The following is a 12,057-nucleotide window of genomic DNA, read 5'->3' as shown; positions in this document are numbered from 1 at the left end:
ATACACAAGAATAATACAGTCCTAACTCTATGCACTTCTGGTTCTCTAGGGTTCCTGAAGACATCATGTCCAACAGAGGGAATGATTTGCTTCTGAAGTTGTTACAGCACAGGTGAGCAGATGTTGAAATCACAGTCTCAGCTGCACCATCTCAAAATTATCGTGCGTTCCCTTGCTCTCACATTTTCTCCTGCATGACATGACTACTGCCAGGGCGAAGATAAAACCGGCTTTCCCACTAACTTGAAGAGGTTCTGAAAATCACTTACGTGGTGCTTTTGTGGGTTGACATGTAGCCACATTGTTGTTGTTGTTTAGTCGTTTAGTCGTGTCCAACTCTTCGTGACCCCATGGACCAGAGCACGCCAGGCACTCCTGTCTTCCACTGCCTCCCACAGTTTGGTCAAACTCATGCTGGTAGCTTTGAGAACACTGTCCACCCATCTCGTCCTCTGTCGTCCTCTTCTCCTTGTGCCCTCCATCTTTCCCAACATCAGGGTCTTTTCCAGGGAGTCTTCTGTTCTCATGAGGTGGCCAAAGTATTGGAGTCTCGGCTTCAGGATCTGTCCTTCCAGTGAGCACTCAGGGCTGATTTCCTTAAGAATGGATAGGTTTGATCTTCCTGCAGTCCATGGGACTCTCAAGAGTCTCCTCCAGCACCATAATTCAAAAGCATCAATTCTTTGGCGATCAGCCTTCTTTATGGTCCAGCTCTCACTTCCATACATCACTACTGGGAAAACCATAGCTTTAACTATACGGACCTTTGTTGGCAAGGTGATGTCTCTGCATGGTAGCCACATACCCCCATTTTTGGTAACCCCATTTTTTCACCACTTCTCTGTGTCACTGCCTTTCCCTCTGTAGCCAACACCGACCTTCCTCGCTTTTATTTTTTTGTTGTTGTTGCTGGTTGTGATCCGTTTCAACGAGCTTCTCCCTGCCCCCAGGTATCCCAAAGTAATGGCCGAAGAGGGCATCCGAGTCGTACGAGAATGGCTGGAGGCTTCCACCCCCATGGAGGAAGGTAAAGTTGTCAAGTGCCAGGACAGGAGCAGACCACATGGTCCGCCTCCAGGTCTGGTGTGCTACAAACTTCCCATCAGCCTCAACCAGCGTGGGCAGTGGTCTGATGGAAGTTTGGGGGCCACAACATCTGGAGGCTAATATCACGTTACCAAAGGTAAAGGGGCCCCTGACCTTTAGGTCCAGTCGTGGCCGACTCTGGGGTTGCAGCGCTCATCTCGCTTTAGTGGCCGAGGGAGCCGGCATACAGCTTCCGGGTCACATGGCCAGCATGACTAAGCCGCTTCTGGCAAACCAGAGCAGCGCACGGAAATGCCGTTTACCTTCCTGCCAGAGCGGTACCTATTTATCTACTTGCACTTTGATGCGCTTTCGAACTGCTAGGTTGGCAGGAGCTGGCAACCTAGCTCACGCCGTCGTGGGGAATCGAACCGCCGACCTTCTGATCGGAAAGCCCTAGGCTCTGTGGTTTAACCCACAGCGCCACCCGCAGCATCCCCTCCCCGCACTGGAATCCCAGAACCAGACAAGGCATGAAAAGGGCGGGGGAGAGATTGGCTGCATACAGGCGTAGTCTCTGATTGCTTGGGGAAAGCTCTGGAGAAGAGGGGTCTTAGACAGCTGTGGGGAAGCAGGGACTTTCAGTCGCTGCAACTGATGCATGGGGTAAGGCAGGCTTCCGCAACCTCAGCCCTCCAGATGTTTTTGAGACTACAATTCCCATCATCCCTGATCACTGGTCCTGCTAGCTAGGGATCATGGGAGTTGTAGGCCAAAAACATCTGGTGGGCCGAGGTTGAGGAAGCCCTGGGATAAGACCTACCAGAATAAGCTTCTGTGCTCATCTGGTCTGACACTCAGCCAAGTGAAGATCGTGGGGTTTTTTACTAATAAAAGAGTTACAGTGGTACCTCGGGTTAAGAACCTAATTCGTTCTGGGGGTGTGTTCTTAATCTGAAATTGTTCTTAACCTGAGGTACCACTTTAGCTAATGGGGTCTCCCGCTGCCGCTGTGCGATTTCTATTCTCATCCTGAAGCAAAGTTCTTAACCTGAGGTACTATTTCTGGGTTAGCGGAGTCTGTAACCTGAAGCATCTGTAACCCAAGGTACCACTGTAATTCCAACTTTGAACGGTGTGATTTACTGCTGGCTCGCTCTTTTGGCAGCTGCAGTCACTCAACAGAAGGGAATAGCACCCTCTCTACAATAGCGTGGGGGGGACGGACCTCTGGACCAGGAGCTGTTTGCAACCATTCTGACAGACACCTTTGCCTGGCTGGAATGTGTCTGTGAACCCTGATTAACTCTAACAACACCTCTTGCTTGCCTGAATGGATGGCGAGAGAGGGATGTGGGAATGTTTATCAAAACTTTCCCACTGTGCAAAGATTTTTATTTTTTTAAAATACTCCCGTTTCCCTGGCCCTGCCCACCACTGGCATATAGATGCCCAGCAGAGAGTGCAGCCTGTCAGCTGAAATACATTGCCTATTGGCATGCTCAGTTGCCTTTTTAAAAATAAGGTGTGTGGCCAAAGATGAGAGAGAGGGGGGGGGGTTAAAGGTGGACCCAAATTAACAGCATCTGCAAGAAAAAAAAAGGTAATATATAAACTAGAATTCCCGGGTGTGCCACAGTGTGACAAGAAACTTGCCATTTGGCCGCTAGGGCAGCGCAGTTGGCTCTGCAAACCTACCAACATTCAGGCAGGCAGGCCCTCACTCGCGCTAACTTCTTCCTTGCCCCTGCAGCCTCTGTTTATAGCCGCTACGAAGTGGAGGACGACTGGTGCCTGTCTGTCCTGAAGTCGTACAAAGCCGAAGATGGAGAAGATTTTCCCTGGAGTGTCGGTGAGGCCTGTGCTAGAGGGGGAAAGAGCAACCAGGAGGGAATAACAAGGAAGGGAAATGGAATGGCGTTATGGAATAATGACCAATCGGGCTTGAACTGGCTAGCGGCCACGTTGGCCGCCAAAAGAGTGAGCATGATTGGCCGGGGGCCTTGTCCTTCTTGGTACCTGTCCTGGAATTAGCCAGTGGTGAACTTGGAGCGACCAGTCCCTTTGAACGTAACTTGACCAATTGGGAGTTTAGAACAGACCACTCAATGTTGGAATGGGTGGGTATAAGAGGTGCCAATGAAGACTATTTGACTCCCATCATCCCTAGCTATCAGGACCAGTGGTCAGGGATGATGGGAATTGTAGTCCCAAAACAACTGGAGGGCCGAGTTTGCCTACACCTGCTTTAAAACAATCAAAAGTTAAAATACTAAAACAGCTTAAAATTACCTTGGCTTTCTTAGTAGCCTGCTGTGCAGTTTTAGCTTCTCCTGTGGGCTGAGAGCTAGCTGTTCTGTGGTTTTGTTATCATGGTTTGTGTGGTGTTGCATCTCCCCCACCCCTCTGGTATCTGTACAGATGTACAGTGGGTAATAAATGTTGCCGTTTTAAAGCCATCTATCCCCACATTTTGTGGTATTGAATTATGCCCCTAGAAGAGGCAAGCTGGACTGTGTTGGGTTGGCCATACCAGTCCCGGCTGCCTGTTTCAATCCCACTAACCTCATCCCTTGATTTATTTATTTTCCAACAAGGTGATGACATGACTTCTGAAGGAAGACGGCAGCTTGCACTGTTCCTGGTGAGTTCCAAGATATATCGCCCCTCCTCAATTGCCCTGTCGGAGCTAGGGCTGTCTATTTATTTAGGCTTCTTCTATACTGCTTTCCATGATGAATGACCACAAAGCTCTTCAGATCTCAAGGTCCTGTCTGCGGCATCATTCCCAGGATGGCATGCAGTGAATGGTCCTGATATATATATATATATATATATATATATGCAGGTTTTGGTGTCCTCGGGTGTCTTCCCGTGTAAAAGTTGGGGTGTCTAGGCGACGTTTCGACGAGGTCTCACTCGTCATCTTCAGGCTGGTGCTTTCGGCTTCTTGTTACTGGAACAGAGCGGGATCTCAATGTTTGAGTTCCTATAAATACTGTAGAGGGGGTGTGGTGTCTAGCCTCCAATGTTCTGGGCAGAGAGGAAGTTCCCAGGCTAGTGTGCCTTTTCTTCTTTTGTTCCTTAATTACTTGAGAGATACCTTGAGTGATTTCTTGAGTGATATCCTGAGTACCACTTAGGTGGGTCATTAGGTGTGGATTAGTTGCTAAAGTCTTTGTGTCTTGACCTCTTGAACTTTGTGAAGAGTTTTCCTGAGAAGATGGCTGTATTGCACTTAGTTGTGCTTTGGCTTGGCTTCGTGTATAGGGGCGAGCTGTGGTTTTGTGGCTTGTGTCAGCCAGATCTGTGTAGGGATTGCAGGGGGGTGCAGCATCCGGAGGTGCCACCATGGATTGGCTACTGGATGGTGTCAGTAATTCATCTGTGGAGAGGGTCTGGGTTTGGGTCTGGTGTGGTTGATTGGTGTTGGCGTTCTGTGTGCCTCTGGATCTGGTGTCAGTTTTTGTGGGGAGGGCTAATTTCCAGATGTCTGGCAAGCGGGATGTGTCGTCACGCTTGTTCATGTTGTGAGGGTGTTTCTCTATCTCGATGGCTTCCATGATTATTCTCTTGTGGTGATGTTCCGTGTTAAAGAGCAATTTGGAATCTGCAAAATTAATTTCGTGTCCTGTTTCTTTCATGTGTTGGAAAAGAGAGGAAGTTTTTTCTTCTTTTTTGACGGCATTCTTGTGTTCTGCGATACGTGCATTTATTCGTCTGTTTGTTTGTCCAATGTACGTGGCTGGGCAGACTTTGCAGGGTATTTCATAGATCCCTTGGTTTTCCAACTGGATTTTATCCTTGGGGTTTCTGAGGATATTGGCTATTTTTTGGTTGGTGCAAAAGGCTGTTTTGATATTGTGTTTATGGAGGATTTTGCTAATTTTATCTGTAGTGCCCTTGATATAAGGAAGGAGGGCCATGCCATTGTTTTCTTCTGTGTCTTGGTTTTTGGGGGGTGTTTCCTTTTGGATTAGCTTCGTAATCCTGTTTTGCTGGTATCCATTGGCAATTAACACATTTGAGAGATTCTGTAACTCAGTTGTCAAGTGGTCTTTGTCAGCCAGGCGTTTGGTTCTGGAGATGAGAGTCTTGGCTACGGAGTTTATTTGTGCAGGGTGGTGGTGTGATTGTGCATGTAAGTAGCGGTGCCCATTAATGAAGCCTTGACAGCTATTCAAAACAAATACAATCCCCCCGAATACATCTTGGACCTGACCAACCACTGCCTAACCAACACGTACTTCATCCACAATGGACAAAGATACAAACAGATAGAAGGAGCACCTATGGGATCACCCCTCTCACCGGTCATCGCAAACCTGTACATGGAACACTTTGAAACCAATGCTTTAGACAAGTCAGAACACAAACCCAAACTTTGGCTCAGATATGTTGACGACACCTTTGTAATTTGGCCACACGGGAAGGAAAAACTGGATAGCTTCCTCACACATCTCAACAACTTACACCCCAAAATACAATTCACTATGGAAATAGAAGCCAACAACCAACTTCCCTTCCTTGACGTCCTAATCTACAAAAAACCTGATGGCTCCCTAGGACACACTATCTACCAGAAAAAAACACACACCAACCGCTACTTACATGCACAATCACACCACCACCCTGCACAAATAAACTCCGTAGCCAAGACTCTCATCTCCAGAACCAAACGCCTGGCTGACAAAGACCACTTGACAACTGAGTTACAGAATCTCTCAAATGTGTTAATTGCCAATGGATACCAGCAAAACAGGATTACGAAGCTAATCCAAAAGGAAACACCCCCCAAAAACCAAGACACAGAAGAAAACAATGGCATGGCCCTCCTTCCTTATATCAAGGGCACTACAGATAAAATTAGCAAAATCCTCCATAAACACAATATCAAAACAGCCTTTTGCACCAACCAAAAAATAGCCAATATCCTCAGAAACCCCAAGGATAAAATCCAGTTGGAAAACCAAGGGATCTATGAAATACCCTGCAAAGTCTGCCCAGCCACGTACATTGGACAAACAAACAGACGAATAAATGCACGTATCGCAGAACACAAGAATGCCGTCAAAAAAGAAGAAAAAACTTCCTCTCTTTTCCAACACATGAAAGAAACAGGACACGAAATTAATTTTGCAGATTCCAAATTGCTCTTTAACACGGAACATCACCACAAGAGAATAATCATGGAAGCCATCGAGATAGAGAAACACCCTCACAACATGAACAAGCGTGACGACACATCCCGCTTGCCAGACATCTGGAAATTAGCCCTCCCCACAAAAACTGACACCAGATCCAGAGGCACACAGAACGCCAACACCAATCAACCACACCAGACCCAAACCCAGACCCTCTCCACAGATGAATTACTGACACCATCCAGTAGCCAATCCATGGTGGCACCTCCGGATGCTGCACCCCCCTGCAATCCCTACACAGATCTGGCTGACACAAGCCACAAAACCACAGCTCGCCCCTATACACGAAGCCAAGCCAAAGCACAACTAAGTGCAATACAGCCATCTTCTCAGGAAAACTCTTCACAAAGTTCAAGAGGTCAAGACACAAAGACTTTAGCAACTAATCCACACCTAATGACCCACCTAAGTGGTACTCAGGATATCACTCAAGAAATCACTCAAGGTATCTCTCAAGTAATTAAGGAACAAAAGAAGAAAAGGCACACTAGCCTGGGAACTTCCTCTCTGCCCAGAACATTGGAGGCTAGACACCACACCCCCTCTACAGTATTTATAGGAACTCAAACATTGAGATCCCGCTCTGTTCCAGTAACAAGAAGCCGAAAGCACCAGCCTGAAGATGACGAGTGAGACCTCGTCGAAACGTCGCCTAGACACCCCAACTTTTACACGGGAAGACACCCGAGGACACCAAAACCTGCATTCCTGTACCCGTGAAAATCTACGAAAGCAAATATATATATATATATATATATATATATGTTTTTTAACATATCATTTCCAACATTCATATAACATAACTTCTTATCTTATACAATACTTTTGACTTCCGTCAACACCTCTGATGATTATATATATATATATATATATATATAAAAAATTAGTTTTTTAACATATCATTTCCAACATTCATATAACATAACTTCTTATCTTATACAATACTTTTGACTTCCATCAACACCTCTGATGATTTTCCGTTCTTTATCACTTATTCTGCATTTCTTAGTTTTCTCTATTACTCTTAATTATCATTAACTAATAAGTCTCCTCATAGTCTTACTTGTAATATTTCCAATAATCCTCCTTACAAAACTTCTATCCTACAATCCTACTAGTGTGATCTGTTCATTACTATTACTTTTCAAGTAGTTCATATATTTACTCCAGTCTTCTAAGAATCTCTGGTCCTGCAGGTTTCGAATCCTTCCTGTTAAATTTATCTAATTCTGCATAGTCCATCAATTTCGTCCTCCATTCTTCTTTTGTCGGTAGTTCTTCTTGCTTCCATTTTTGTGCCAATAATATTCTTGCTGCCGTCATTGCATATAAAAACAACTTTACAATCCTGTCTATTAATATCATCTCCTACAATGCTAAGTAAAAATGCTGCTGGTTTCTTAATAAATGTATATTTCAACAGCTTTTTCATCTCATTATATATAATTTCCCAGAAGTTTTTCACTTTTTTACATTCCCACCACATGTGATAAAAAGTTCCTTCCTTTTCTTTACATTTCCAACATTTATTACTTATTTTATACATCTTGGCTAATTTCACAGGGGTAATATACCACCTATACATCATTTTCATCGCATTTTCTTTCAAAGCATTGCGTTCAATGGTCCTGAGATTTAAGCGTCTCATGTTCTATCGACTGAGCCAGGGCTTTCCAAACTTGGGTCTCCAGCTGCTTTTGGACTACAGCTCCCATCATCCCTAGCTAGTAGGACCAGTGGTCAGGGATGATGGGAATTGTAGTCCAGAAACAGCCGGAGACCCAAGTTTAGAAAGCCTTGGCAGATGTGACGGAATCCTCTTCCTCTAGGTCAGGGATTGGGGACATCACCAGACTCCCAGCTCCTATCAGCCATGGTCAGCATGGCCAATGGTCAGGGATGTTGGGAGTTGGAGTCCATCAACATATAGACCAAATGCAGCACCTGGCCTCTTCCATCACTGCTGACTGTGATTGCTCTCTCTTGGCTTGAAATGACTCCTTTCGGCATGAAGGGGGCAAATCCCTCTTGAAGTAGGTGTGGCAGCCGCCATCAGCCCTTGCCTGGGTTCAGTGTTGGTGGAACTGGCTTCAAAGGAAAGGGCCCTGGGAAGCAGTGGTCTGTGTGCTGGCATTGTGGTCTGCCCAGCAGGCAGCAAAACCAACATGCTTGCTTACAAAGCTGTTGTCCTACCAACTTTACTGTATGCTTGTGAAACATGGACCACTTATAAACGCCATCTCCAACTCCTCAAAAGATTCCATCAACTGTGTCTCCGGAAAAAAATTCACATCACTTGCGAAGACAGGAAAACTAACACCAGTGTACTGGAAGAAGCAAAGATCACCAGTGTCACAGCAATGATTCTTCAACATCAACTTGGTTGGACTGGTCATGTTGTTCGGATGCCTGATTATCATCTTCCAAAGCAGCTACTCTATTCCCAACTTAAAAATGGAAAGCATACAAAAAAAGGCAAATCTTTAAAAATGTAGTATAAACACCCATAAATGGGAAACTAGCCTGTGAGTGCTCCAGTTTACCAAAGGTGTCGTAGGCTTTGAAGACTCTCAAACTCAGGATGAAAGGGAAAAACATGCTAAGAGGAAGGCACGCTTGGCGAATCCTCACAGTGATCACCTCCCACCTGGAAACCAATGACCCCACTGTGGAAGGACGTGTGGATCCAGAATTGGACTCCACAGTCACTTACGGACTCACTGTTAAGACCGTGTTCGTGGAAGACAATCTTACTCGGCCCACGAGTGATCATCAAAGAAGAAAATTGTGGTCTGCCCAGCAGGCAGCAAAAGCAGTTCTGGGTTTTGCCTGAGAAGGAGGGAGGAGTGTGGTTCTTACTTTAATATAATTTGTGCTTCCCAACACACAAATCAAAACACTACCATCCTTCGAAATTCATTCTTCTCCAATCGTGTGTGTGTGTGTGTGTAGGGAAAGTGTGTACAAATGCACATATTAGTGAAAATAACATACAAAAATGCGTTAACGGGGGAATTGCTTGCAAAAAAATTATTAGGCATAATTATATGCAAAACCCTGTTGATTAGGAGAAAGAAAATTTTTGTGGAGACTTAAAAGAATAAAAGAACAAAATTGCAAACTGTGCAGAAACATTGTGAACTAAAGACAGGAGAAAGGAGAAAATTGCCCACTCCTAGTTTCACCTCTGACCTGTTTGGGGAGCAGGGCGGGGAGAGCAGCAGAGATACTTTATCACAAAGCTCAGCATCTTTTTCCTGTACGTTCTGCCCTCAGATTGTCTCCTTCCATTCCTGCCCCTGTGTCCTCACAATTGGTTACTGATTCTCCGGCAAAACTATTCCGTTGCCCGAGTTTGCATGTTTGTTTCCCCACTGCCTTCCTCATCCTGTCCTTGGAAATCCATTTTAACCTTGTTTTCTCTCCTTCTCACTCCACAGGCCCGGAAGCACCTCAAAAATTTTGAAGCAACGCACTGCACACCGCTCCCGCCCCAGGAATTTCACCTCCCTTGGAGCTTATAGCACCTCCATCACCCCTGCGCCAATCAAGGCTTCCTGTATTGATACCTGACCACCCAACGTAGTGCATCTGCTTTTCGTGTGTGTGTGTGTGTGTGTGTGAGAGAGAGAGAGAGAGTGAGTGAGTCTGACCATCTCTGCTACCCTCCTACTGCAAGCTGTAAATCTGCTTCTTCTCTCCTGTAATATTTATCCTCCAACGCCCTCCTTCGCCCAGAAAATAAAACCACACACAGTTGTAGAGGTTCACAATAAAGATGGTATTTTTTTATACTTACCGAGTCTTTTCCTGGCCCATGTAACTTGGGAAAGGTGGGTGGTGAGCAGGGGGTCTGTCAGCCTTTCTGTATGCTTGTAAAACATAATAATAATAATAATAATAATAATAATAATAATAATAATAATAATATATTATTTATACCCCACCCATCTGGCTGAGTTTCCCCAGCCACTCTGGGTGGCTCCCAATCAAGTGTTAAAAACAATACAGCATTAAATATTAAAAACTTCCCTAAATAGGGCTGCCTTCAGATGTCTTTTAAAGATAGGATAGCTGATTATTTCCTTCACACCTGAAGGGAGGGGGTTCCACAGGGCGGGTGCCACTACCGAGAAGGCCCTCTGTCTGGTTCCCTGTAACCTCACTTCTCACAATGAGGGGGCTGCCAGAAGGCCCTCGGCGCTGGATCTCAGTGTCCGGGCTGAACGATGGGGGTGGAGATGCTCCTTCAGGTATACAGGATCGAGGCCGTTTAGGTCAGCACCAACACTTTGACTTGTGCTCAGAAACATACTGGGAACCACATGGACCACTTAAAAACGCCATCTCCAACTCCTCAAAAGATTCCATCAACGGTATCTCAGAAAAATAATTCACATCACTTGCGAAGACAGGCGAACCACCACCAGTGTAATGGAAGAAGGAAAGATCACCAGTGTTGAAGCAATGATTTTTGAACATCAACTTGGTTGGACTGGTCATGTTGTTCGGATGCCTGATTATCGTCTTCCAAAGCAACTACTCTATTTCAAACTAAAAAATGGAAAGATAATGCTGGTGGTCAACAAAATAAGGTTAAAGACTCTCTTTTAATGGGTTCTGTTGGTTTAAAAAATGCTCTCACAAAAGACCAGGGCAGTGCACAGCGATATGGTTGGCATCTGTCTCAAAAGACAGTGGATTGCACCTTTGGGGGTGGTCAAACCACTGATGTGGCTTCTGAGACCGGTAACTCGTAACTGCTGCCTCCTTTGTTGTTTTTGCTGTGTTGGCAGCACCAACGTGACCTTTTGGGGGCACCAGCCTGGACAGTGTGTATGGAGGCCCCTCAGTGAATAGGAGGCCCTGCTGGTCTCTGCCCACTGGTGGGGGCTGCCCTCAGGGGTCTCCTAGGCTCCCTTCCCCCCTTGATGGCCTTTGATTCCCAGTTCAAACATCAGGTGAGCTTGATTTGATTCCAACCTGCCTTGTTCCTGATGTAGCCATTCACTCACCCATTGTTCCCTGGCAGGGTGCAAAGACCATTATTTGGGTTTGCCTCAGGCGCCAAAATGTCTTGGGCCAGCTCTGGCAGCAAGTGTGGCAGAGATAGCCCTGGCAAGGCTTCGGCCCAAGAGAATAGACACAGGCTATGAACTCGCCCGCTGCACCAATTCTGCTTCAGTGCTTCCTCTAATTCCCAGAAAGTGAGTTTTCTCTTCCAACATCCTGAAGCTCGGCAAAAACAAAATGAAAAACGGGACTAATACAATTCTAGGCTACACCAACAGAGGTAAGAGTGTTGAGGTCGAAGGATATAACAGTACCACCAAACATGACTAGAGCAGCAGCTTTAGGTGGGCCAATGTGTGCATCGCTTAATGCCCTTGTTACAGCTCTCTGTGGTTCTGCACTGCTCAAAACGGTGATTCAGTATAAAATCCAGTTTATGCAAAGTCTGCAAATGCTCCTGAAGACCGCACAGCAGAATTCATAAGAATTTAGATACCACTTCCAGGGCACACAGCTTCAACCGCTTGGAGCATCTCTTAAGTGCTGAAACAAACAAACATTGCACTGTTCACGATGGCAGTCCCCCTCCTGAGTCCTATATGTTCTTTCCTTGTAAAACCTAGAATATGGCAACAACAACAAAAGTTTGGCTTCATTCATTGCACCCTCATTGGCACTTTTAACGTCTCTCTTTTTAGTTGCCCTCTACACCCTCATTCCACTTGCAAATTTGCAGGTGCCCTTGTTGCAGAAAAGCAGAGTTAGGCAAAAACAGGCCAGTTTAGTAGCCGCAGCATGCTAACAATGTTTTTTT

General features: G+C 45.6%; 1 protein-coding gene across 1 annotated transcript in view; it reads left to right on the top strand.

Moving 5' to 3' along the window:
* Positions 1 to 10,024, top strand: part of ABHD16A (abhydrolase domain containing 16A, phospholipase) — a 45,583-nt gene extending 35,559 nt beyond the window's left edge. Inside the window, exons 16-20 of the mRNA XM_083724394.1 lie at positions 50 to 112; positions 951 to 1,027; positions 2,780 to 2,878; positions 3,624 to 3,670; positions 9,671 to 10,024. Of these exons, the coding sequence (XP_083580520.1) occupies positions 50 to 112; positions 951 to 1,027; positions 2,780 to 2,878; positions 3,624 to 3,670; positions 9,671 to 9,754 (370 nt within the window). The 3' untranslated portion in view covers positions 9,755 to 10,024. The remainder of the gene's footprint in view (positions 1 to 49; positions 113 to 950; positions 1,028 to 2,779; positions 2,879 to 3,623; positions 3,671 to 9,670) is intronic.
* Positions 10,025 to 12,057: the final 2,033 nt, after the last annotated feature.

Source organism: Podarcis gaigeae (assembly GCF_964106915.1).
Source record: "Podarcis gaigeae genome assembly, chromosome: 2".
In the NCBI taxonomy this organism is placed as follows: Eukaryota; Metazoa; Chordata; class Lepidosauria; order Squamata; family Lacertidae; genus Podarcis; species Podarcis gaigeae.
This window is presented reverse-complemented; position numbering and strand designations above follow the sequence as displayed.